This window comes from Lissotriton helveticus, chromosome 5_1 (assembly GCF_964261635.1).
Source record: "Lissotriton helveticus chromosome 5_1, aLisHel1.1, whole genome shotgun sequence".
In the NCBI taxonomy this organism is placed as follows: domain Eukaryota; kingdom Metazoa; phylum Chordata; class Amphibia; order Caudata; family Salamandridae; genus Lissotriton; species Lissotriton helveticus.
Window position 1 is genome coordinate 1405484395 of NC_136065.1, and position 24654 is coordinate 1405509048.

At 43.5% G+C, this 24654-nt stretch overlaps 1 protein-coding gene across 1 annotated transcript in view; it reads left to right on the plus strand.

Moving 5' to 3' along the window:
* The window catches only part of LOC144755450 (AMP deaminase 1-like), a 2827830-nt gene that overhangs the window by 2421358 nt on the left and 381818 nt on the right, over positions 1 to 24654 (plus strand). Inside the window, exon 12 of the mRNA XM_078644388.1 lies at positions 4904 to 5024. Within this exon, the coding sequence (XP_078500514.1) occupies positions 4904 to 5024 (121 nt within the window). The remainder of the gene's footprint in view (positions 1 to 4903; positions 5025 to 24654) is intronic.

Here is a 24654-nt window from a genome sequence, read left to right on the forward strand (position 1 = left end):
CAGGCAAAAGTCTTTATACACATGGTGTGGGTGTGCCGACAGCTGACGACATACTGGGAGATGGAACTGACTAGATTGAGTGAGGCCACGGGGCGAGTAGAACCTCAGGAGATACGAATAGTGTTGCTAGGACTGCTTCAACACCCCAAAAAAATATGATAGTGGCTTGCAATTGGGAGTTTAAGTGGCTGTCAGAGGGAGGGGAACAGAACAACTGCCATGCTAACGGATCATATTATGCATATGTATGTTTTTTATGATTGACATGTCAATAAAAACAATTTTTTTTAAAAGAGATAAGACAACATTTTTGTGTCCATGAACATTCTCAATACTGTGACCCTAATCAACTCAATACTTCACTCTGAGCAGGCTCCTTGTTTGGACAGAAAGGTCCTCTGCATGGTAAGAGACATGTACCCCTGCCTTGAGTGCCCAACTGTACTGCTGTTTGGATCCCTAAAGCTAATTTTTCATCATAGGCAGACATGGATCATGTGTATGCTTCATAACGTAGGCCTGTCTTACTGATTGCATTCTTGTTGGACCAGGAGGGATGCTCATAGTACTACCCTCATAGTGATGGAAGGCTACTGTCTTCACCAGGAGTTAAGGAGGACAAGTGCAGTGGTGGCAGCATACCATGTAGTGATCAATAGTAGTTAACAGGACTTTTCTACCCTGTGTCACTGGAGAGAGACCAACAGGCTCAATTACCCTTTTAATAGTTCAGCTACTGTGTGCTTGACTTACCCTTGACCTACATCAGGTAGATGCGGAGTTCTGCATAGCGCATGAGCGGTGACTCTGCGTTGGTTGTATATTGCCTGGAAAGGTTAAAGTACAAGGAGGGTGTAGTACTGTGCAGTACATGTGTGGTAAGTACATGTGCGGGTGAATGTATGCCTGAGAGGAATGCATTACATGAGCTATGTAGGGTTGTGCATTGCAGTGCGTGTGCAGTGACTGAGCTAGATGTATATGTGCATTCGACAAGTACAATACGTGAAGGGTGGCGAGATGTGCAGCACACACATAACATAAGTATTTGTAAGGCAGGTTCACCCAGAAAGGCATCTTGGAACTAAATAACAGATGTTTATTGTTACTAAACTCAATAGTACTCATGTTATCGACCTCAAAATGATGATAGGCTGAGTGGACACACCACAATTTGAACCTATCACCACAAGGTCAACCACAGGCCCCTACAGTGGAGGCATCAGTCCACTAAGCCACAAGACCAGGCATAGTGATTGTGTGTGCCGGGTCTGGTGGCTCAGTGGACTAATGCATTCACTGCAGGGGCCTGTGTTTGACCTCATGGTCACAGGTTCAAATCCCGGCAGGTCCACTCAGCCTTTCATCCATTTGAAGTAGATAAAATGAGTACCATTGAGTTGGGTAACAATATACAGCTGTTATTTCAGCGCCAAGATTCCCTGTTGCTGGGGTGAATGTGTGCTTTACGAATACACATGTGCTGGCAGTGTGTGTTTTAAAAAAAATAGACCCTGGTTGAACGCAGGTATGGAAGAAGCCAGACTGTAAGAGATAAAATAACTAGAATTTTCTTGGAACCCTGGCCTGTTTTAAGCAATTTACACCTTTCAGTTAAGGTATTGCAAAAATTGCGATTCCCTATTTTGCGCATGCACTTAGAGAATCGCAATTTGCAATTCCCTAAATGCTATGCTAGTAGGCATTGCAAATTGTGATATTGCCTTAAGGAATCGCAAAATACCACCAACGTTGGTGGTAATTTGCGATTTCCTAGAAAAAATTCACTTTTTTGCTTTTTTCAGAGTGCATGTGGCACACGTACATGCCCTTAGGGCATGTATGTGCGCCACATGTGCACACATGCACATTTGAGGGGTGCAAAAGGATATGCTTTTGGAACCCTTGAAATTGCATCCACAATTAGCGAGTACCTAGTAAGTACCTAGTGGGTACTCGCTATTCGCTAATTGCGCACTCAATTCCCATTCCTTCCTATTGGCCTCTTGGCCCATAGTAATGAAAGGGAAGCCATTCCTTATTTGCGCCTCGCAATTTGTGAGTCACAAATAAGGAATGTGTAGGAATCGCTATTTTAAATACGAATCCTACCTACATAGCAGTTTGCGAGTCCTTTATAGCAATTTGCAAAAAATCGCTATTAAGGACTCGCAAAACTGTACTTTGATACATGTGCCCCTATATGATGAATATATCTGCTAAAAAAATAGTACCAAAAAGAAAAGAAACACTGTAGCCACCACAGGTGAAAAAACTACTTTTGTGACAAGGGTAACCAGTAATTTTATTTCATACAGTATGGCTTCTTATATACCTACATTGGCGCTAGGCAGCCTACTGTGCACCAGCGCAGAGGAAAGCACAAGGATGCTTTGTATTGTTGTAAATACAACGTATCTCTGCACTTTTCCAAAGATGCAGGTCAGCGCAGCAAGCTGGCTTGCACCACGTCATTATCTTGTAAATATGCCCCGTAGAAAGAGCAAAAAATGGAGAAATAATTGTATTTCTACTACTTGCACCACTTTAATGCGTAACGCATTCCCAGGTTTATGAAACCTAGTAAATCTGGGAATGCGTCAGAATCCATGGGTGTTGTATGAAAACACCAACAGCATCAGCCAAGGAATGCCCCTTTCATGCAGAGTAAAGTGTGGAAGGGGGCCAAAGTTACAATGTTGTGTGGCGTTTTAGGCTCCGAGTGAATTCTCCCGATTCATGCCCTTATAAAGGTACAATTCACATTTCCCTTCTATAGGCATGGAAATCAAGCCCTTATTTAGACATAGCCCATGCAGACAAATACAGGCATGGCTACTTCCACCTGTACCAAACGTCACAACAATTTCTTGGAAAATCGGCTTAAGCAGTTAGGGAACTTCCCATTGCTTGAATATTGATTTGTCCAAGAACTCATGTACTTTGCAAAGAACAACTATTCCCTAGGTGTTCTTTACTGACGTTATTATGCCCGACTTTACGTCAAACTATGGCATTCCTAGACACCTTCAAGGTATAAATATACCTTCACTTGCTCTAGCAAGACACGGTGGTTCAGTTCGACTATCTACTTGCCTGATGCAGCTTGCTACAGCAAGTGCTAAAGAAGCCGACCCTCCAGCTGACGCACTGATCAGGAAGCTGCTCATCTCCTGCCGAGAATCCAGCTCCAGTGTTTCCAAGCCCCACTTGCGGGGTGTTGGGAAATCGAGTCCCGAGACAGAGATACCAGACCTCCTTCATTCTAACTAAGGTATGAAGCTGATTAGAACCCAGTGAAATCTTGGATATATTCTTGGCAAAGAAAATATAAACCTATGCTACACAATACTTACTTCTTCCCTCGTACTACGTGAGGTACATTGGGGTAGGCATATTTTAGAAGCACCAGTTGAGTATTCTATCCTGTGTATGTATGTATGTATTTTTATATGGCTTAGAAACTATACAATGCTCTTACAGTATTATTTTATAATACTATTCTCGCTGTACGCATTATACTTTGCAGTCTGCATGATGATTGTAGCAGTTCACTTCTCTTGTATGAGAAAGAAGACTGTTCAATAAACCTTTTTTATTGAAAACGCCGGTCTCTCTATTTCTCTGCAACTCTGTAGAAATGAAGCATGCACAATTGACTGAGTGAAATACTTATCTATTGTTTCCGCGACTCTAGAGATATATTTCTTATTCTTGAGAAACAAAGTTGTCATGTTTATGCGGTTGTCAGAAACTAATCCCTTCTTGTGAATTCGAAAAAGTTTCTAGAGACCTCTGAGCTAGCTGGCACTCACTATTAAGTTTAGTATATTCGATAGAGACCTAGTTGACCTCAGTCCTACGTCTAATCTATAGGATATATTATCCCAATGCGCAGCGCCTATTGGGAATATAGGAACTACACTACAACAAGGCCATGAAAAGTCACATGGCTCAGCAATGTGCGCCACCGGAAGCGTAAAAGAAGTGACATTCTTGTGGGGCAGGGGTCATGTAAATATGCCCCTACTAATTTTACCTTCACCTCGATGTGTTTGTTATTTTCCTTTCAGTGCAATGTAGCAGTCACAGGATACAGGCTCACACGATACTAAACTCCTTTATACAATAATAAATGTGGGAGGACAGTAGTGGCTAAATTATCTTTTGATGCCAAAATGTGCTTCTATCCTTGCATGGCTTTGAGCTGTGCTTCCCTCTTTGCCCTGCATGCTCTCCTGGAAGTTGAATCCGCACGCCAGGGATGTATTACTTTCTATTTTTCGCGTCATTGTTGACAGTGATAAATCGTTATTTAAAATTAATGTTGTCTTTGCCTTGACTACTCATCCATGCGTGAATTTAGGTGAGACTTCATTTCGTCACGCTGCCCGGCACGCATCTTTTTGGTTTTATTAGATTGTGTGTATTGTGCGTGTGTCTGTATTTTGTCATTAAACTTTTGACCTATTGTGATCATGCCAGTATGTTAATGGTAACATATTCATAGGCCAGTGCTTTGTCATTGAATAATACTTGCTGGTACTTTTATGCTCTTTGGGCCTTATTTATGAAGGCCTTGCGCTACCGGTGCGTCACTTTATCCCATTTTAAAAGTGACGCACCGGCTGCGCAAGGCCTTCATAAATAAGGCCCTTTGTTTTTTGCCCTTATTTAAAGTACAAAACTAACGTGAGAAATCAAAACAGGTTGCATTGTCTTAAAAAAGTACCAAATACATCACCACATTTCAGTTCAGAAATATGTACATGTATATTCCATTTTGCTTTACTTCACTATTATTGAAAAATAAAGCTAACTAACAACGTAGTAGATATATATATATATATATATATATTTATACACTTGATATTCTGGCATTAACATGATTATTTTATTGTAGGGCGAGAGGGATGAATACCTTTCTGTTTCGACCTCATTGTGGTGAAGCTGGCGCTGTTGTTCACTTGGCATCAGCTTTCCTTGCAGCAGACAATATATCACATGGCCTAGGTCTAGAAAGGGTGAGTTAGCAATATTTACTCATTCATTGTTATTGAGAATTATTGCCTACAGTAGAATGAGGGGTCACAATGTATGTTCAGTTCTTTGGAAATAATGACCTACCATTATCCTGGTCCTGTGTCAGCTTGGGTCTCATGTGCTGTGGAATAGGATAGCCTGAGTTAAAGCGTAAACTGGCTACAAACCATCCATTGTACACAAGTGAACAGGGGAATTCGTAAAGTAACAGAAGAAAATCAATACTCTCTAACAGTTAAGAGAAACTTGAGATTAGTACCTGAGCACAGCTGTAATATAGACTTCACCAAACTGTTTCTCACACGATGGTGTTAGTTTAGGTACTACGACGGGCAAGACCAATATCCAAATTATCCAAATGTTATGTTATGTTATGTTATATATATTTGTATAGCGCTCGGCGACCCCAGCAAAGGGGCATTCCGGAGCTTACGCTAATATAGAGAGAGGGTGACTGCAGATGTAGATTGCCACTATATAACACAGACATTTATTGGCAGAAGAGGTGGGTTTTTAAAGCGTTCCTAAAAGGCAGAAGGTCATTTAGGCCACGGATCTGGGAAGGTAAGGCATTCCAGAGCTTGGCTGCCAGGTATCGGAAGGAGCGGCCACCCATCCGAGATAGCTTGACACGAGGGACAACTGCAAGGTTTTGTCCTTCCGAGCGTAGTATATGCCGAGGAGTATACGGTGTTAGTAGCGGACTCCGCATGGGAGGAGCAGCAGTTTTCAGTATTTTAAATGCAAGGCATAGAGTCTTGAAGTGTATCCTCTTCTCCACTGGAAGCCAGTGGAGTTTAGATAACGCACTTGCCACTGATTGATACCGAGGAAGGCCTGTCAAAGCTCTAACTGCTGCACTTTGAACACGTTGCAGTCTTGCTTTCTCGGCTGTGTTTACCCCTAGAAGGAGCGAGCTTGCGTAGTCCAACCGAGAGAGAATAGTTGCCTGCACTACGAGTTGACGCGTCAATGGGTCAAAGAACTTAAGGATTGGCTTAAGGTTCCGTAGGATCCCGAAGCATGTGGCAGCAACCTTTTTTGTCTGATGAGTGAAGTTAAGGGCGGAATCCACCCATACTCCGAGATTTTTCACAAGAGATTTTGGGTCAGGCAGTTTGCCGAGTGACTCCGGCCACCAGGTGTCGCCCCAGGCTGCTGCCTATTTTCCCACAACCAGTACCTCGGTCTTCCCAGCGTTAAGCTGGAGGAAGTTAGATGTCAACCAGCTGGTAATATCGGTAAGACTCTGTTTGAAGGTATGTGCATTCAGACCGCCCGTATCCCTTAGTGTCACCAATAGCTGGGTGTCGTTAGCATAGGATACCAGCGACAGCCCCCCTTTCCTGGCTATCTCAGCCAGTGGTCGCACATATAGATTAAATAGGGTAGGGCTGAGTGCTGATCCCTGGGGGACACCCTGTCTGATGGAACACTCTTTAGAGAGGAATGGAGGGATGGAGGGATGGACACCCTAAAGGATCTCTCACAGAGGAATGCTTTAATCCAGTTGAGGGCTTGTCCCGATATTCCTACCTCCTCTAGCCTGTCCAGCAGCACCTCGTGTGATACCGTATCGAAGGCAGCACTGCGATCTAACAAAATCAGTGCTGCCGTCTCGCCAGAGCCTAATATGGCTCGGAGATGCTCTGTCACACTCAGGAGAGCTGTTTCGGTGCTGTGGCCAGCACGAAAGCCATGTTGAGATTTATCAAGAATAGAATTGGTCACCAAAAATTTAGTCAAGATGGTATTGACATGGGACTCTGCCACTTTGGCTGGCCATGGAAGCAGTGATATAGGTCTAAAATTTTCAGGCAGAGTAGGGTCTAGTGTAGGTTTTTTTAGAACTGGGGAGACCCATGCCTGTTTCCACCTGGAGGGAATCTTGGCAGAGGAGAAGGATAAGTTAATTATATCACAAAGAGGGCCTAGTACCGTCCAGTCTGCTGCTCTAAATTGTGCGGGTTTTAGGGGATCTGCAGGTGAACCGGAATTGATTTTATGGCAAAGTTTGCAAAAGTCCTCTGGACTAAGCGCAGGTATGTCTGTGAGCTTGGGGTGGTCATGACGTCCAGTCCTTTGATGTACGGTACTGTTGGAAAAGAGTTATAAATCTTCTGGATTTTATCCAAGAAGAAGGAAGCTAAATTCTCGCATAGCGAGGGCGAGGGGTTAGACTTTTCAATCAGTTTTTTGGTACTAAGTTCTTTTAATATTTTGAAAATTGTTTTGGAGGTGTTCTGACTACTGCTAATCTCCTTCGCATAAAATGCGGCTCGCGTTCTGCAAATATTGCGATGGTAATTTTTTTGTGCTTGGACGTATATACCTTTAAGTACTGGGTCATATTCTTTCCTCCATTTACGCTCGGCAGTTTTACATACTTTCCTGAGGGAGAAAAGGTCTTCACTGTACCATGGGCTAGAATCCCCTGAGCGTGTCCTAGTCCATCTGGTCGGTATCAGGGTGTCTAGAGCCTGGTTGATCCAGCTACAGAAGCCTTCATATCCCAAGTTCGGATCAACATTATCTATGTGAGGGTCGGCTATGAGGAGGGAATGGAGATCTTCGAGGCAAAGCTTTCTCCAAGGTCTTTTGAGTACTCGCTGTGTATTATGAATATTGGGTGTTTCTCCGGTGGGGAATGTCATGGTCACCAATCAGTGATCTGTCCAGGACATGGGGACAGGAGATTCTACAGTCGCGGCAGGTAGATTGGAAAAAATCGGGTCAAGGAGGTGCCCTCCGCTATGTGTGGAGCCTCTGACTAACTGGCTGAGTTGGAATGCAGCCAGATCAGCCAGTAGAGTATCTATCTTCTTGTCACTGATAATGTCGAAGTGAATATTTAGGTCTCCTACAATATTAAAATTTGCTGTTCCTGTCACCAAGGTACATACTGTATCAAGAAGTGATTTTATGAAGATCTTATCTTGTCCAGGGGCCTATATATCAGGATGCCCGAAAGAGTAAATTGTGGATTTATTTTGGCATTAAAACGGGCACATTCACAGCCTGTAATGTCTAGTTTGGAAAATAGGCAAGAGTATTTAGACTTAGCAATCATTGCTATTCCTCCTCCCCTATTTTGTCTATTAAGCATATAGGAAGAGTAACCTATGGGTTTGGCTAGGTTAATGACCGAATACATGTCGTCTTGTAGCCAAGTCTCTGTGAGGAATAGAATATCTAAGGCGTGGTTAGTTATTAAGTCGTGGACTTCTAGATGGTGTTTTTGTAGGGACCTTATATTTAGCTGAGCAATTTTAATTGGATGGGGGGCTTCTGCAGCATGTGTTATGTTACTGTCTCTTGTATAGCGCACGAATCACCTGGGGGCATCTCGGCGCTTAACTCTAGGACAACCTGATGAGCAGACAACACAGAGGTAGAAGAGGGATTTAAAACAACAGAGCCTTTAAATATTTCCTAAACATCAGGTAGGAAGGGGTTTCTCGCAAGGACAGCGGCAAACTGTTCCAGTATTTAGGCTCAAGGCATGAAAATGCCATGCCCCCAAATCTGCGGAGTCTGGTACGTGGAACCACCAATAGCTGTTGGGAGCTCGACCTCAAAGGGCGTAAAGGGACATATCTTCCCAGTTTCTTCTGAAGATATTCGGGGCCTTGCCCCTGCAGCGCGCGGTAAGTGAGGCAGCAGATTTTGAAGAAAGACCTCTGTTTTATTGGGAGCCAGTGAAGGCTTCTCAATAGTGGTTGCGAGGGGGTGCCAGATGGCATATTCATGACCAGTCTTGCTGCCGTATTTTAAATGACTTGTAGCTTCTTCAGGGATGTGGTACCCACTTCCGCCAGCAGCGCATTCCCATAGTCAATGCGACTCATGACCAGGGCTTGCGTAACTGTTCTACGGTGTTCTAGGGGAATGAAAGGGAGAATCTTCCTAAGTAGTCTGAGCCTATATTAGCATGCGCCAGACACTGCGGCCACATGGTCCTGCATGGACAAAGACTGATTTAGTTTAATGCCCAGGTTGTTGACACAGGATTTAGGCGTGGGGGGCGAGCCCAATTGTGACGGCCACCAGTCACTATTCCAGATTTCTGAGGCTTTTCTTAGGAGCATCAGCTCCGTCTTGCTTGGGTTCAGTTGGAGACAGTTGTTGGTCATCCAAGTTGAGATCAACGATAATCCCGTAGCAAAGCGAGTTCTGTCCACCTCAACATGTTGTCCGATGTTAAATAGTAACTGGGTGTCATCGGCGTAAGATATTATTTCGAACCTCAGGGCCTCCACCACCCTGGCCAAAGGGGCCATATAGATATTAAAAAGGGTGGGGCTAAGGCAGGAGCCCTGGGGGACTCCTTTATCCAACAATGTTCTCTCAGATTGATGGGGGCCCATTAGGAATGATTGTGAACGATCTGCCAAAAAATACCGTAGCCATTTATGGGCAAGGCCCTTGATACCACAGGAGCTTAACCTCTCCGCAAGCCTATGGTGAGAGATGGTATCAAAGGCCGCGGAGAGGTCCAACAGTATCAGAATAGCAGATCCTCCTGCGTCCACTGTTGTTCGAAGGTTATCAGTCACCGCTAGAAGGGCCGTTTCAGTGCTGAAACCCCTCCTAAAACCGAACTGCGAGGCATCCAGGATGTTGTTCGCCTCCAAATAACTATTTAATTGCCTATTAATCAGACTTTCTAATATTTTCCCAAGAAGAGGGAGCAGAGATATCGGGCGATAATTGCACAACTCTTTCGGGTCAGCTGTGTTTTTTTTTAAGATAGGGCGAACATAGGCCTCCTTCCAGGGTACTGGGATTACTCCCTCCCTGATAGAGAGGTTAAACATCCCTTGGACTGTGGGGGCCAGAGTGTGAGATAGAAGCGACATAATTTTTGGTGGACAAAGGTCTGTAGGTGAGCCTAATTTGGCGGAGGCCAAGGCCATCTGTGTCTCTACTAGAGTGATTGGCTCAAAACAGTCCAAAGAGCATTCCGCTCTTTCAACAGCGTCTTCTGGGTGACTGTCATCTGTTGCGGTCGTCAGCTTCACAGTGGAAAAATTCGCATAGATTTTGTCAATTTTCTCAGAGAAAACTTTACTATGGAATTACAGAGGTCCATAGTCTCAATAGCGGGTTGTTTGCATACTGTCGGTTCCACAAAATCCTTCACAATATCGAAAAGGGCCTTGGCTGAGTTCTTAGAATGCTCTACGGGACGGAAGTGTCGAGGGTTTAGGAAGGGAGAAGCCGCAAGGGCATTTAAAACAGCCCTTCCTGCGTGTTAGGAGGAGCTTCTTGCAGGTATCGTTAGTGAGCTGGAAATTTAATAGTGTTTCCCTGGAGTAGCATATTATATCGCTCCTGGTAGTGGCAGGGTTCATGGCGAGGTGGCGAGGTGGCGAGGAACTGGCGCGGTTGGGCGCAGACGGGCTTGTCTTAGGCGAGTCTTTGGCGTGCTGAGGACGTGTCCGCTGCGCTCCCGCCCCGCCAGTCTCTTAGAACTTCTGAGGGCCCGTCTGATTGGTGCAGGATGCACAACGGAAGTCGTAGTTAATGAACATTGCTCCCTGCAGGCACACACTCTCCTATTAGGAACTACACATTGACTCCTACTAGCGTAACAAGTGTGAGGTAAACAATCTCAGTCTCTTTTTTATTTCTTCTGGTTTCTTTGCAGCTTTCCCCTCCTCACCCCCTTTGCTTGATCACCCGTAATTCTTGAGTCATTATTGGTTACATGGGAATATACAATCTAGCTATTTCTTCTTGGTTATAAGTTTTGTTAGGATAACCTAACATCTACGGAATCATTTTCATTCAAAATCTCAGTAGTTTGAATTTGTGTTGCGGGATAGTGACATTTACTAAATACCCTCACTCTACCCGTGGCGGGCTCTGACAATAAGCAGGGCCGCTCCTAGAACTTCTGGGGCCCCAGGCAAAACGGAAGATGGGAGGCCCCTCTAATTTGCATGTAACATCCAGTCACAGCCAACCTGATGCGCGAGTGGGGGGTCTCGTAGGTGTTCGCACACGGGGGTGTAATTTAAAAATAGAATAAACTTACCTTCCCAGGTCTCGCGTCGTGTCTGCTCCTGACCTGCTCTCCTGCTTTCTTGCCTCTGGCAGGAACAGGAAGCAGGCAGCCTCCCTCCCCATAGCCAATATCAAGCCTGCAATGGCAGCATTGTGATTGGTCGGTACGCAGACCAGCCGGGCGCCTATGGGGAGGCCATTTTCTCCATGAAGGGTGCATTGCAGCCTACTTGGAGAAAGGACAGAGTGCCCATGACTGGTTTGGTTGGTCCCGGAGGGCCGACCAAACAGTCAGCGCCCTTAGCAGTGTACAAGGCCTCCTCCCCTGCCCTAAAGCAGACCCACCCGCCCCCAACTAAACACTTCTGCTTTCTTGCAGTGCGAGAAGCAGAAACATAAAATGGTAGTTTTAGCATTTTGTGTTTCTGCTTCTCGCACTGTGAGAAAGACGTAGGGCGACGCTCCTCCACCCTAGTGGATGAGCCGCCCTTGGTAACATCACAAGAAGTGACATCACAGAAATTGACATCAGAGGACTATTGATCTTATTTGGTATCCCCGAAGAGACCTAACGTGGATATCAGTAACATGGACAAAAAGATAAATATGCAAATAAAATAAGTCCATATATTTTAAAACTGTATTAAACAGATTACATTTGTCACATTGGATGGAAAAGCTAGGTGCAGGTCTCACAAAGATGTATATTATTTACTCCTCGTTAACTGAATGTTTCCAGGTGAGTGCATGATTAAATTTCCAGTTCTGCCTCATAAAGGGGGGAGATCCTGTTGAGGTAATGGGGGGCGGGATCATTCAAAATGTAAAATGACACAAGAGAAAACCTCTCACACCATGGATATAATTTCAAATTTCAAAAGGCTCCTGTATATTTCTGTGATATTATTGTGCTACCTTAGGATGACATTAAAACTTCATAATTTGTTTTAACGTAAATCCTTTCACCAGCATCCCACATACTCATGCTAAGAGACGTAGGACAATCTTTTTTGTGTGTGGGCTCTTTACTCGCCAGAATCATGTTAAGTGCAAAAACACAACATAAAATACAAAATTAGAAGACACCATTGGAAACAAAGAAAGATTGTTCATAAATAAAAAAAGACTTAAAACAACCAACACCATCACACATTGATCATACATTGACTTGAAGGTACACTTCAGATTCAAGGGGTTTTCAAATCAACGTTTTTGATTTGTTGGTAGAACTGTAGGAAGTAGAAGTGGCCGTCTTTAGCGCTGGTGGAGCCCTGTGAGACAATGTTGGTGTCCCCCAATGACTCGCTCTGCCACGTATTCCCTCACTACCACCCTTTAACAGTGCCACTCAATTCTCCATAACCACATTCTTGCTCAGATGCATTTAATTTGATTTACAGCGCCACTGATACCAGTGTAGGGTGTCAGAGAACTTTATATCACACATTACACAGAGACAATCAATCATACGTGTGTAAATCACAATAGGTAATGTTACATAAGACAAAGGACTAGGAGTCACATTAAAATCATACTAGTAGGCAGTTTAGTTTATTAGTGATTGATCTGGAAAAACACAAATTCTGAATCCAGAATGTAAAACTATGGTTTACAGCTGAATCTGAAAGAGGAAAAAAACAGGAAACATAAGTTGAACTCTGAAAAACAACACAGTAAAGAGCCCAATGAGTTCTTTCTTACAGGGCAATATTGAATAAGGAAATTCGTTGTGACAAATCAATATCTTGTGTGTAGCATTACATGCTAAAATGTGATCTTCCTAGCCTTTCCTCTGCTAAAGGCATCAATCATTTCACTGTAGTCCAATGTTGCTACAGTATCTCCTTCAATTGAAAGAAAGGCCAACCCTGATAGTCCTTCCTGGGACATCATTGAGCCTAAATAAGTCTTTATCAACTTGAGGCGTGAGAAACTGCGTTCGGCAGATGCTACTGTCACTGGAATTGTAAGCAGAATTCTTAGGCACAATTTGGATAGATGTCTTCCAGTTGGTTAATATAAATATACTGAAGAGCCTCTAACATATTTAACTGTACAGGAAGGACTTGAGCAAGAAAGGAAATCTCCTGAAACAATTCTATCCCATCTATGTCAGAAGATATAGCTCCCTCAGCTGAGCTGTCGGATAAAAGATGATGCAGTTCATTGCAGTGCTTTTGTAGTTATCCACTTTTCATGTCTTTTAAGCTGGAAATATTATAAAGAAAGACAAATTGCTTGTGGTGATTTTCAGCAAATCATCTATCAATGCACATAATTGCTGTATCAAGAAGAGCATTAAAAGCCTTGATGCAAAATTGCTCTTTTGGGTCCGTTATTGGCATGTCCGCTCCCTATTATTCAAACATTTTCTTTTTCTTAGATATTCTTCGATCTCATTTGAATTCTTTTCGAATGAACAATTTATCTGCAAGTTCGTTTGCTGAGATCAATGCAGCTGTAAATCCTTCATGGCAATACTTTGTAAGAATGCAAGTAGTTCCTGATTGTGTTTCACAGCTACTTCAAGCTTCATGTTCTCACTCTGCGACAGTTTACTGACTGTGTTGATTCTCATTAAAATATCATACCATATGACGAAACATAGGAGGAGTTCATATGATTCAAGCTCTGATCTAGTGATGTTGCTTCACTTCTGGTTTTCACATCTTTATCCATTTCAGACACCTGCAGAATTGCTTCATGTATTAGACTCATCTGAAATCGGACCCCTTTGACGCTTTCCAGACTGCATTCCCACCGAATAGCAGAGAGGCTTTTGAGGGAAAGGGTCAACCCAGCTTCGGTTAATACATTCCAACTTTTTGTTGATGCAGAGAACAATGAGTAAAGTCCTTGAATAATACCAGAGAAGTTAACAGCATATGTAGATGAAGCTGCAGCATCTCCCAAGACCAGGTTCCAATTGTGACAGGCGCACGGTGTAAAAAAAGCCTGTCTTTTCTCTTAAGATTCAAGCTTGGACACCACTATATTGTCCACGCTGCATAATTAGGTCCCTGACTGCTGCATCATTCCAGTGGCCCTGGTTATATTAGTATACCCCACAAGGCAGCACTTTAATGACTGTGCTGTCTTACTGATTGAACTACAGGCGTAAACACTTTCACTGGCTTTGTTTGAAAGAGCTTTGTATAAAAAAAAGGAGTACATAATCAAACAGTTGATCTCTCTGAAAAATAGTAACACTTTATGTAGGGTGTCCTTTGACTACAGTCATTTAAAAGCTGCAGTGGGGTGGCACTAAAGCTCAGGACACTCACTGCCAAGGCCATCTGCTGACAAAGCCTTTCAATTAAAGTGCCAAATCTGGATTAGACTGGTAAGGCAGGGTGCTGCTTTCAAGTTAAATGATTGGTTTGAGATAAGAGGTAGGTAGAGCAGCGAGGATTCCATGACTGGCCACCATGAATGGAAGTGTTGTTATCCACTGCGGAGACAAAAGCAGAACCCTTTTTTTGCCACCATCACTTCCTCTTCTGAGGGGAGGGAAAACTCTGCTGCTAAAAAGCAGCACCTCCTATGGCGAGGCCGCACCATCATACCACAAGGCCAGGGCGGGAGCACAAAACACATGATGGGCCTGCTTCTAGATATGACAATGGTCTGCGATTATCTGTGCTCGATTTGGAAGGGGCTGCTGAGGCCTCTCGAGTTCACAGCAGCAGAGCAAGTCCAAACTTTAATGAGAAACAAATCGACCCACATTAAGCCTCCCTTCCCAATCCAACCCTGACACTACCTGATGTATATTGCATTGTATTGTAATTGCATTTATATAGCGCTTACTACCCTGACGAGGCGTAAAAGCGCTTTTTCGGCGAGTAGCATGCTACTCCGGGACCCATACAGGATTAGTGTTGAATTAGTGTAGTGAAACATGCAAGTACATTTTAAGTGGTGGATAGGTTAGTCTAATCATTTGTATTTGGAATGATAGCAGAAGGATAGAGGAAGACAAAGGTTTGTTTTTAGATAGCGCTTGTTGATGCACGCTATTCAGGAAGCCTATTAAGGATTAGAGGATATGGTGAAGTATGAAGTAATTTCAGAGGTGGATATTAGTCAGTTACTTGGAGTGAGAAGAATAGCAGAGGGATAAAAGGGGATGAAAGATTTGAATTCATATAGCACTTGTTACCCCTGATGGGTGTTGAAGCGCTTTTCGGGCGAGTAGCACGCCACTCCGGAACCCATAAAGGATTAGTGTTGAAAATTAGTATAGTATTAATATGAAGTAATTTGAGTAGTGGATATCTTATTCAGTTATTTGGGTAGTATATTAGTATACTTCAATATGGAATCTGAGAAATGAACATGTTAGTCTGGTAATTTTAATCGAAAAGGATAGTGGAGGGATAAAAGAGTGAAGGATTTTTTTTTAGGTCTTAGCAGTAGGAGGAGGCTTTTGGATGAGTAAAAAGGAGTTTTGGAGGGGAGGAGTCAGAGGGAAGAATTTAGAAAGGTTTGTTTTAGGTGAACGGTATAGTAAAAAGAGGTGTCAGATGATGCAACGAGGGGTAGAGTAGGAGAGAATCTAGAAAGGGCTATTTTGGCGATTTGGGATTTTGGGATAAATGAGAGAGTGGATGTAGAGGATGTATTGATAGATGTATAGGATGAGAGATAGGGTAGTGCATTGGAAGGAGTAGTAGAAAGAAGTTTGAGATGAGCCAGAAGGTTGGGCTAGAAGATATATTGAGCGAAGTATAGGCTGAAAAATAGGGTAGTGCATTGGAAATGCTAGATTAGAAGAAAGTGATAAATATATAGATCCATAAGTACATTGAAAGTATATAGATACATAAAGGAGGTAAGTATATGTAGATTAAAGATATTGATAGAGGCACAGGATGAGAAATAGGGTAGTGCATTGGATATGCTTTTTCAGGAGAAAAGTAACAGACACACAGATCCAAGTACATGGAAGGTACATAGATGCACAATGGAAGTATGTACAGGTAGACCAAAGATGATTTTTATTTTTTTATTATTATTTTTTCTCTTAACATAATATTATTTTACATGTTTATACAAAGTAATACATAAAGATAGGTACATATCTATAGTGAAAACAAATGCTTATATACAGAGGGATATGCTGTAAATTTCTGTTTGTGTATGGTGCTTATGTGGGTAAGAGTAAAATCTTGAGTAGTTTTCTGAAGATAAGGTGGTTGTCGGTGGACCTTATGTTGGGGGGTAAAGAATTCCATAGTTTGGCTGCTTGAACAGAGAAGGATGTGCCACCCATGTTTTTTTTCTTGTATGGTGGGATTTTGAGGCGAGATGCTCCTTTAGAGCGGAGGTTCCTTTGTTGAATGTGTTTGGTGATTTTATTCCTGATGAAGAGTGGTCCTATGAAAGACCAAAGGTGGTGATGGACGGAGCGTTGACAATACAAACACTCACCCCCAGTCAACTGATCTGGGTTTAATCCATCACCGTTCTTTAGCTCACTCCGCCACCCCAGTTCAGACATGGCCATATGCAAATCAGTCTGACCCTGTGCCTCATGGGAACAGTCCATGTATTGCTTTGTGGGTGGCTTTCAAGGCAGGGGAGATGTGGTCTCGCGGTTTGATATGAGTAGTCCGGCAGCCGAGTTCTGAATCCGTTGTAGTCTTTTCATGGTTGTTAAAGGTGATCCGTGGTAGAGGCTATTGGCGTAATCGAGTTTGGGCAGAACAAGGGAGATGGTAGCTTGGACCTTGTGTGGAAATCCCAAATGAGGGGAAATTTTTTGCAGCGTTTTTATAGTAGCAAAGCTTGATCTTGCTAGTTTATCGACTTGGGCATTCTTCCACAGCTTGGAGTCCATGGTTATTCTGAGGTTTCTTACTTCCTTTGATACTTTAGGCAGTGATCCCAGTTCATCAGGCCATGCGGCAAGCGGGTTGTAATGTTTCCAGGCTCCACACATGAGTATTTCAGTTTTTGAAGCATTTAGATGGCTCCAAGTCATCCACTGATCCACTGCTCTGAGACAGCTGACAAGTGGTGATTTTCCAATGTCTTTGGGGCATTCCAGTTGAAGGAGTATTTGCTTGTCATCTGCATAGTTATAGCACGTGAGGTGAAATTTATTGATCAGTACTGGTAATGACTTCATGTAGATGTTGAAAAGCATGGGCGACATGATAGAACCTTGAGGGACCCCTGCTTTTGTGGAGTACGGTTTGGACGAGAAAGGTCCGGTATGGATGACATTAGTTCTGTTTTGAAGGTAGGATGCGATCCAGTCTAGAGCAGTTCCCTCTATGCCGGCTTCTTAAAGTCTTTGTTTCAGAGTGCCATGGTGAAACGTGTCAAAGGCAGCTGAGAGGTCCAAGAGAAGTAGCGCAGCAACCCCGTTGCGGTCAACTGTATTCTTTAGGTCATCCCAGATGGCAAGGAGGGCAGATTCAGTGCCTCTTCCCGGACGGAATCGTGTTTGGAAGTCTGAAAGTATGTCATTCTCTTCAATGAATTGTGCCATCTGGGTGAACACTGCTCTTTCTATCAGTTTGCCCTGGAACGGTCCATTTGTAATGGGTCTGTAGTTATCAGGGTTCAGCGGGTCCAAGTTTATTTTCTTCAGTAAAGGGCGTATGTATGTGTTTCAGTTCTTCTGGAAATATTCCAGTAGTTAAGAAATTGTTGATGATTCTTCTTACTGGAGTGGCAGCAGAGGTTGTTAAAAGAATTGTCTTGAATGTTTGTGGCAGACAGGGGTCAGAAAGGCTGCCGGCAGGCCTGCTTGCTTTGACCAGGTCCATAAATTCATCGTGTGAGATGTGTTGGAAGGAACAGAGAGACTTGATTAGAACATTCTTGGATTGTTGTTTTGTACAAGGGTTAGTGCTGGTGCTTTGTTTCTGTTTTAAGTACGAGTCCAACGTGTCTGCTTTATCCGGGTAATGATTTGCCAGTTTGTCTGTGAAATCTTGAGTAACAGGATGAGTTCCTTCTAGGCAATTTGGTTTGCTAAATTCATTGAGTATTTTATAGAATTCTTTATTTGCACATTTAGCTTTTTGAATTATGTCTGAATAGTACCTTTTCTTAGCCTTTTTGATAGCCAACTTGTATAATCTGTTCATTTTCTGTAGGTGAAGTTTGTCTTGGTTGGCGTTTGTTTTGAGCCAGGTACGCTAGAGCTTTCTAATTTGTTGTTTTATGTCTTTTATTTCTATGTTTCTCCAAGGTTCTTTTTTTCTTTTGTTCTATTGTGTGGTTTTGAGTGGTATCAGGATGTCAAAAGCTTCCTGTAGCCACTCATATAGATTTTGAACAGAATTTATGGTTTCCAGATTTGTACTGGATGTTAGTTGTGTTTCTAAGTGTTCCAAATTGAGTTTGTTCCACGGCCGATAGGTGGATGGATGTAAGGTAGTTTTAGGTTAGTCGCTTAGCGTTGTTTTATGTTGGAAAGCAAGCAAGTGGTGGTCTGACCATGCGACTGGAGTTATAGTTTGAAAGGTAAGTAGTTCAGTATTAGCAAAAATTACATCTAGGATATGTTCAGCGGTGTGTGTTGGATTGTGGACAATCTCATGCAGGTTCAATGCATCTAGGCCGGTGATTATTGTTTTTGGATGGGTCATATTGGGTTTATCAAACCAAATGTGAAGGTCACCTAGAAGGCAGAGGTTGGAGTGTATTGTTATCAGGTTTGAGACTGTGTCTAGAAGTGCTTCTGGGAAGGTTGCCTTGCTAGATGGAGGTCTGTAAAGGAGAAGGACGTTACTGTAGGAAGACAGTGTAGGATTGCATCTTGTTAGAAGAGCCTCACAACTCTTTATGGAGATGTTGTCAATGATAGTGATATGTATTGTTTGCCTGAATACAACAGCTAGACCACCTCCTTTTTTGGCTATACAATTTTGGGTGATTATTCGATAGCTTAGAGGAATGGCTTCATGGAGTCCTGGAGCTATATCCTCTCCCAACCATGATTCGGTTATGATTAGTATGTCTGGTTTTGCATCGGTGAGAAGGTCATAGATGTGATGCTTGTTTTTAGAGAGGGATCGAGCATTTATTAGTAGACAGTTTACTGAGTGGCCTTTGGTGATAGTGGGACTTTCTTTAGTTGAAGAGTGATCAGTATTGTGTGGGTTTGTAGTGGGTGTGTTTTTAGTGCTGGTATTAGCTGTTTTAGGATAGCAATCGTGTAGCTGTTCTGTATCGTGTTCCTCATCCAGCATGCTAAGAAGGCATTTTGATGGTTCTGCGTATGTATGAGTTGTAGATGGTGTTTGAGAGTGAGCTGGAGTGCTTCATTGCTTTTGTGGTGTAACGTTGTCGTGAAGTAGACATGGGGAAGCAAAGTTGTGAGGTGTGGCATGTTGCTTATATTTTTTGTGTGTGTTTAAGGCGGAAGGTGTATGAGTCAGGGGAGGTAGTGCAGCATGTGTGTCATGTAGTAATGTTCTAAATTGTCCAATGGATGAGAGGCGGTTAGAAGAGAGGTGCTGTATTGCTGTATCTGTGTTAGATGTGGTGGAAGAGTGAAAGCTTGGCATTGGAGTTTGTTCCTTTGTGGGGTTTGAAAGGTGGGTATATGTTTGTATTTTCTGATGGTAAGTATTATGAGGTGTTACTCTTTGGAGATCTTGTATGTAATGTAATGTAATGTAACACATACTTATAGAGCGCGGCTGTCACCCAAAGGGTATCCTGGCGCTTTGACCAAAACACTACCTACGTGTGACATGCTTTACACAGCCCTTGGGAAAAGATGACTTTTAAGATCCTTTTTGAAAGACAGCAAGTCCTGCCTGCTCCTCAAAGACAGCGGTAAGGAATTCCAAAGTTTGGCGGCCGTAAAGCTGAAAGAGCGGCCGCCCATCCTCACCCTTTTTATCCTAGGAACTGTCACTAAGAATGCCGGAGAGGACCTCAGGGTTCTAGCGGCTGAGTACCAGGGAAAGAGATCTTGCAACATCACTGGGCCCAAACCGTGCAGAGCTCTGAAGACCAGGCAGGAAGCCTTAAAACAGATCCGTTGCTGAACAGGCAACCAGTGAAGATCCAAAAGTGCAAGGGAAGAGGAAGCAGAACGTGGACGGGAAAGGGCCAGCTTAGCTGCCATATTCTGAACCCGCTGCAGCTTCAAGACCAAGATATTAGGGGCCTCTAGAAGCAGTGCGTTACAGTAGTCTAACCTATTGAGGATGATACTACGCACTACTTCAATCCTTGCTGAGAGGGGAAGTAGCGGAAGAATTTTCCGTAATGTACGGAGCAATAACATGCATGTCGCAGTGGTTTTGTTGACAAAAGCGTCCAACTGAAGGCTGGGCCCAAACATGACACCCAAGTTATGCGCGGACTCAGCAGCCGCCACAGTGCCTAGAATGGAAGTAGGCCAAAACTCCTCAGGTAGAGGACGAGGCAGCCGATCCAAAGAACAGTGGAGAACCTCCGTTTTTGATCCATTAAACTGGAGCGAATTCTGGTGCAGCCAGTCCGCCGTAGAGGTCATGCAATGATGAAATGTTTCCCTAGAAACCGCATCCCCGCCTTCAAAGGAAAAAATAAGTTGAGTGTCATCGGCATAGTTGATGACCGATATGCAGAATGACTTAATCAATCTGAACAACGGGCGAAGATACAGGTTAAATAGGATTGGGCTGATTGCCGAGCCCTGAGGCACGCCCTGATTCACTTTTTTAACAGCTGATCGAAAAGGCGGCAGGGCCACGGCTTGTTGCCTATTGCAAAGATAGGAGGTCAACCAGTCCAAGGCCTGGCCGGTCACCCCGGCCTTCTGCAGCCTGCTTAGTAGCACAGCATTGTCAACCGTGTGGAACGCAGCCGACATGTTGAGCAGCACAAGAAATGCCGCTCTTCCCATGTCGACACGCGAACGTAGGGCATCCAAAACGGCCACCAAAGCTGACTCAGTGCCGTGGGCCGGCCTAAAGCCAAATTGGGCCACGTCCAGGCAGGCGTTGGATTCAAGGAAGCTAGACAGGAACTTTGTGACCAATTTCTCCAATATTTTTCCAGAGAAAGGTAAGAGCGAGATGGGCCTGTAATTCGCCGGGCACAAAGGATCCAAGGTGGCTTTTTTTAGAGCTTCCAGCTGTCTGGAACCGTGGCCGAAACAAGGGACTGGCAACAGATGGAGTGAAGCGGAGAAAATAGCTCCGCCTGGAACAACTTCCAGAACTTGTGGGGTAACGGATCTAATGGAGATCCGGAAGAGACGCTGTTTGCCAGCAGACAAAACTCCTCCAAGGAAGCAGTAGGAAAGCAAGTGCTGGTGTGTGTGATATGTTTTGCTTTTGAGGAGTAGTGAAAATGGGTGCTGATGTATATGTTTCATGCAATGGGTTTGGTTGTATAGTATTGTTTGTGAGAGGAGGTTGTGATGTAGAGGGGGTGGTGATGTGTTTATGAGTAGAGTGCATGTTGTGTGTAGGAGGGAATGAAGTAGAGGTGAGAGTGTTCATCTTAGATTGGTTTGTTGCAAGAGTTACAAAGTGTGGTGGCGTGCAGTGTGTGTGTTGTGCGTTAGTGTATTTTGGTAGAAGGGAGAGGAGGGTGTTTGTTGGACAACTGATGGAAGGATGATTATATGTTTGTTAGTGATAAAAGGTGGTCTGTTAGGTGTAATTACAGCAGGGAGAGTGGGTCTTAATGGGATGTAGTTATGTATGGTGTTGATTGGCGATGGCCCAGGGAAGGGGGTCCCCACACCTGGACCTTGCAACTGGATCCAGTGCTTCGAGGCACCCCTCCCATCGGCCTTGAAACAGTAACAAGGCACTTCCCAAAAACACTGCCTGTTAATTAATCAGCAATAACAGACATGCAAATGAAAAGTTGATTAGGAGAATAGGACAGAATGCAACTTGCGTGACAATTGAGCAATAATACAGATCTACCAAGCACATGACAACTTATGTTGGTAGGGATGACCCAAAAGTAACTTCAAAAACCCTCTTCTATTGTAAGACCTAGAGACACCAGAAAGGAGAGGAAATATGTCACTAGTGAGTGTGCTTTGAAGGCCACTATGGGAATGCAAAATGTTGCGCTGCAGTTCCTTTAACACTGCAACGGTAAGCCTATGACACTTGAGCTGAAAAGGACTTATTGTTGGCAAACAATACCAGTGGCTTAATTGGATAACTCCAGCATTCATCATCTGCTCATAATATGAAAATCCGAAAACTCCTGCTTTCTCAGATCACAGGATGCTTTGGTGAGGAGATTGTATATTTTTCTAGGTAGTACATTACGCAATGGAGTAATTTTCAGGTGTCACCTTAAAATATGTATACATGCCTCCTCAGGGGTAGTAAGCGCTATATAAATACTATTTACAATCAAATACGCATCAAAATAACAGACCGGGAAGTTCATATATAAAATTATTCTACAGGTTACAGTCAAAAAAGAACTTTACACAAGGAGGAACCACTGCTGTTCTCGCCCATGAGCAGCTTCACCAGGGGAGCATGGTCGTATGAGAATGCAACAATTGCACTGGTAGCTGTGTGAATACACCACAATGACACAGATTCACTTAACTGACATACACAACCCTCTCCCCACTATTGAACTGCTGCCCTCTTTGTGATTTAATTATATTATGTTAGTATGGGTTTGCAAAGAGCAGTGTTTTTAGTACAGGTGTCTGTGCATAACTCAAAGAGGAGGTGTCCAAGTACAGGAGGTGCTTAGCTGGCAGCCAGGCTTCCTCTGTCACTGCAGCCCAGCTGCAGAAGTCTATTCCCTTGTCACCACGCTGGGAAGTATCCCTCTTTAAACCCAGGGAGGCTTCAAACTCCTACTTCAAATTAGGCCCTCTACCTGTAAACCGTTTGCTGACTCTGCAGCAAAAAGCCCTGCTCTGCTTCATAAACTCATACATAATACTAAAAAGACATATGTACATAATTCTAGCGACGACCATAGAAACATCTACAGCAGGCATTGTGTAAAAGTAAAGAGAGCGCTGAGGACCAGTGCAGTCAACCATGAGACCCGTAGACTTAGTGCCCTCAATGCATGGACATGCTGGGCAGGTGCTTGGGGACCCCACAAGCGTAGGGCCCCCATGCAGACCAGAATTAAACACTGATTATCCATTAAATATTTTTTTTCCTGAGAGTGGTTGTGTGGGCAGGGCTCAGTTCACTGCTTTGAACAAGGGCATATAACGCTGTTAAGGAAGCCCTGCACAGACATGGCAGGTGTGGAATAGTTGATCATAGATTTCAATATGCCGTGATCACTCCAGATGCTTTCAGCAGCTCTGCCAGCGCTCAATTTGGGCCGGTGGTTTCCGGTGCTCGGCACCGGCACTTAATTGTCGACACCGGGGCTTGTGACAGTCTGCCACAAGGTGGCACTGTCAATCTACTTTAGAGATGGCCACAACAACAGTTCATTTTTAATTCAGTATACATTAAACATTATTATTAACTGTCAACCAAGCCACTCTTACATCCTTGGGGCCTGAAATAGTCCAAATTGTCGCACTTGCAGTAGTGTGATGGTTAGTAGCTGTGTTGTTACTAAAATTGGCAGCAGTGCGCGGGGCAAGCTGCATTGACCTCCTGATGAGAGCACTGGCACTTATGTTGTTACAAATTGAGCACTGACTGCGCTGTTGTTTAAAAATGTTCTGCCAGTTATAAATAAACAACTGAAGACCACTGCTGGCTGGATGTGTTTATTTTTGTCCCTTTTATTGAAAGGCTGCATGCTACATCGTGTGTTTTTGGTGATAGGACAGGCCCCGTATCAAGGAGCGATATACCCGCTTAATACATACATGCAGATGATATTGTCAGACTTCACTCTTTTTAAATTACGGACAAAAAGCCTCAGGCAAAGCTAATTTATGCAGATCAGATAACTGGTCTGGGACCATAGGCTCCTAATCCATGACTCAGCGAGAACCACAAGGGACATAATAGTTAAATAAGACTGCAAAATAAGAGTCTTTGGAAGTTCAAAAATTCATAGAGAGGTGAAATCGGTCTCTCACTTGCAGTGCCAGATGTCATGCAAGGCGGACACACTGTGGGTCAAAGGTTCCACAGGACGATGAGTATGCCATGATAATTCTCACTGAGTAATTGTTATGGATTATTTCAGCTCCAAAGGTGGACAGTGCTATCGCTGGGTCTCTGTGCAACTAATATGCTTAACTAGACTTAGTGGGCAGGCATCAAGCAGATACTAAGAGCTCTATAGTTGCCTCACACATGTGCATTCTGGGACCTGTAGTTTTACTTTCCTTCTGCAGCCCTTGGAGTGCCAGAAGGAAACAAGCATTCACAATGCAATAGGTCTCGCATTTGCGAGAGTTTAAGCTATTAGCATTGTAAATGATTATGCCTTTTATTTATGTTTTAAAAACTAAAATATAAATAAAAATGCATTGTCATTTTACAATGTCAATAGCTCTAACTCGCTTAAATGCTAGACCTATTGCATTGCAAATGCTTGCTTTACATGGAGCACCAAGATTGAACATTTAAAATTTTAAAAATGCCAAAAATCCATTCAGTTCTTTTGCTGTTCAAGGACAATCGAAAAACGAATTATTTATATGAAAATGGACCGTGGAAGGAG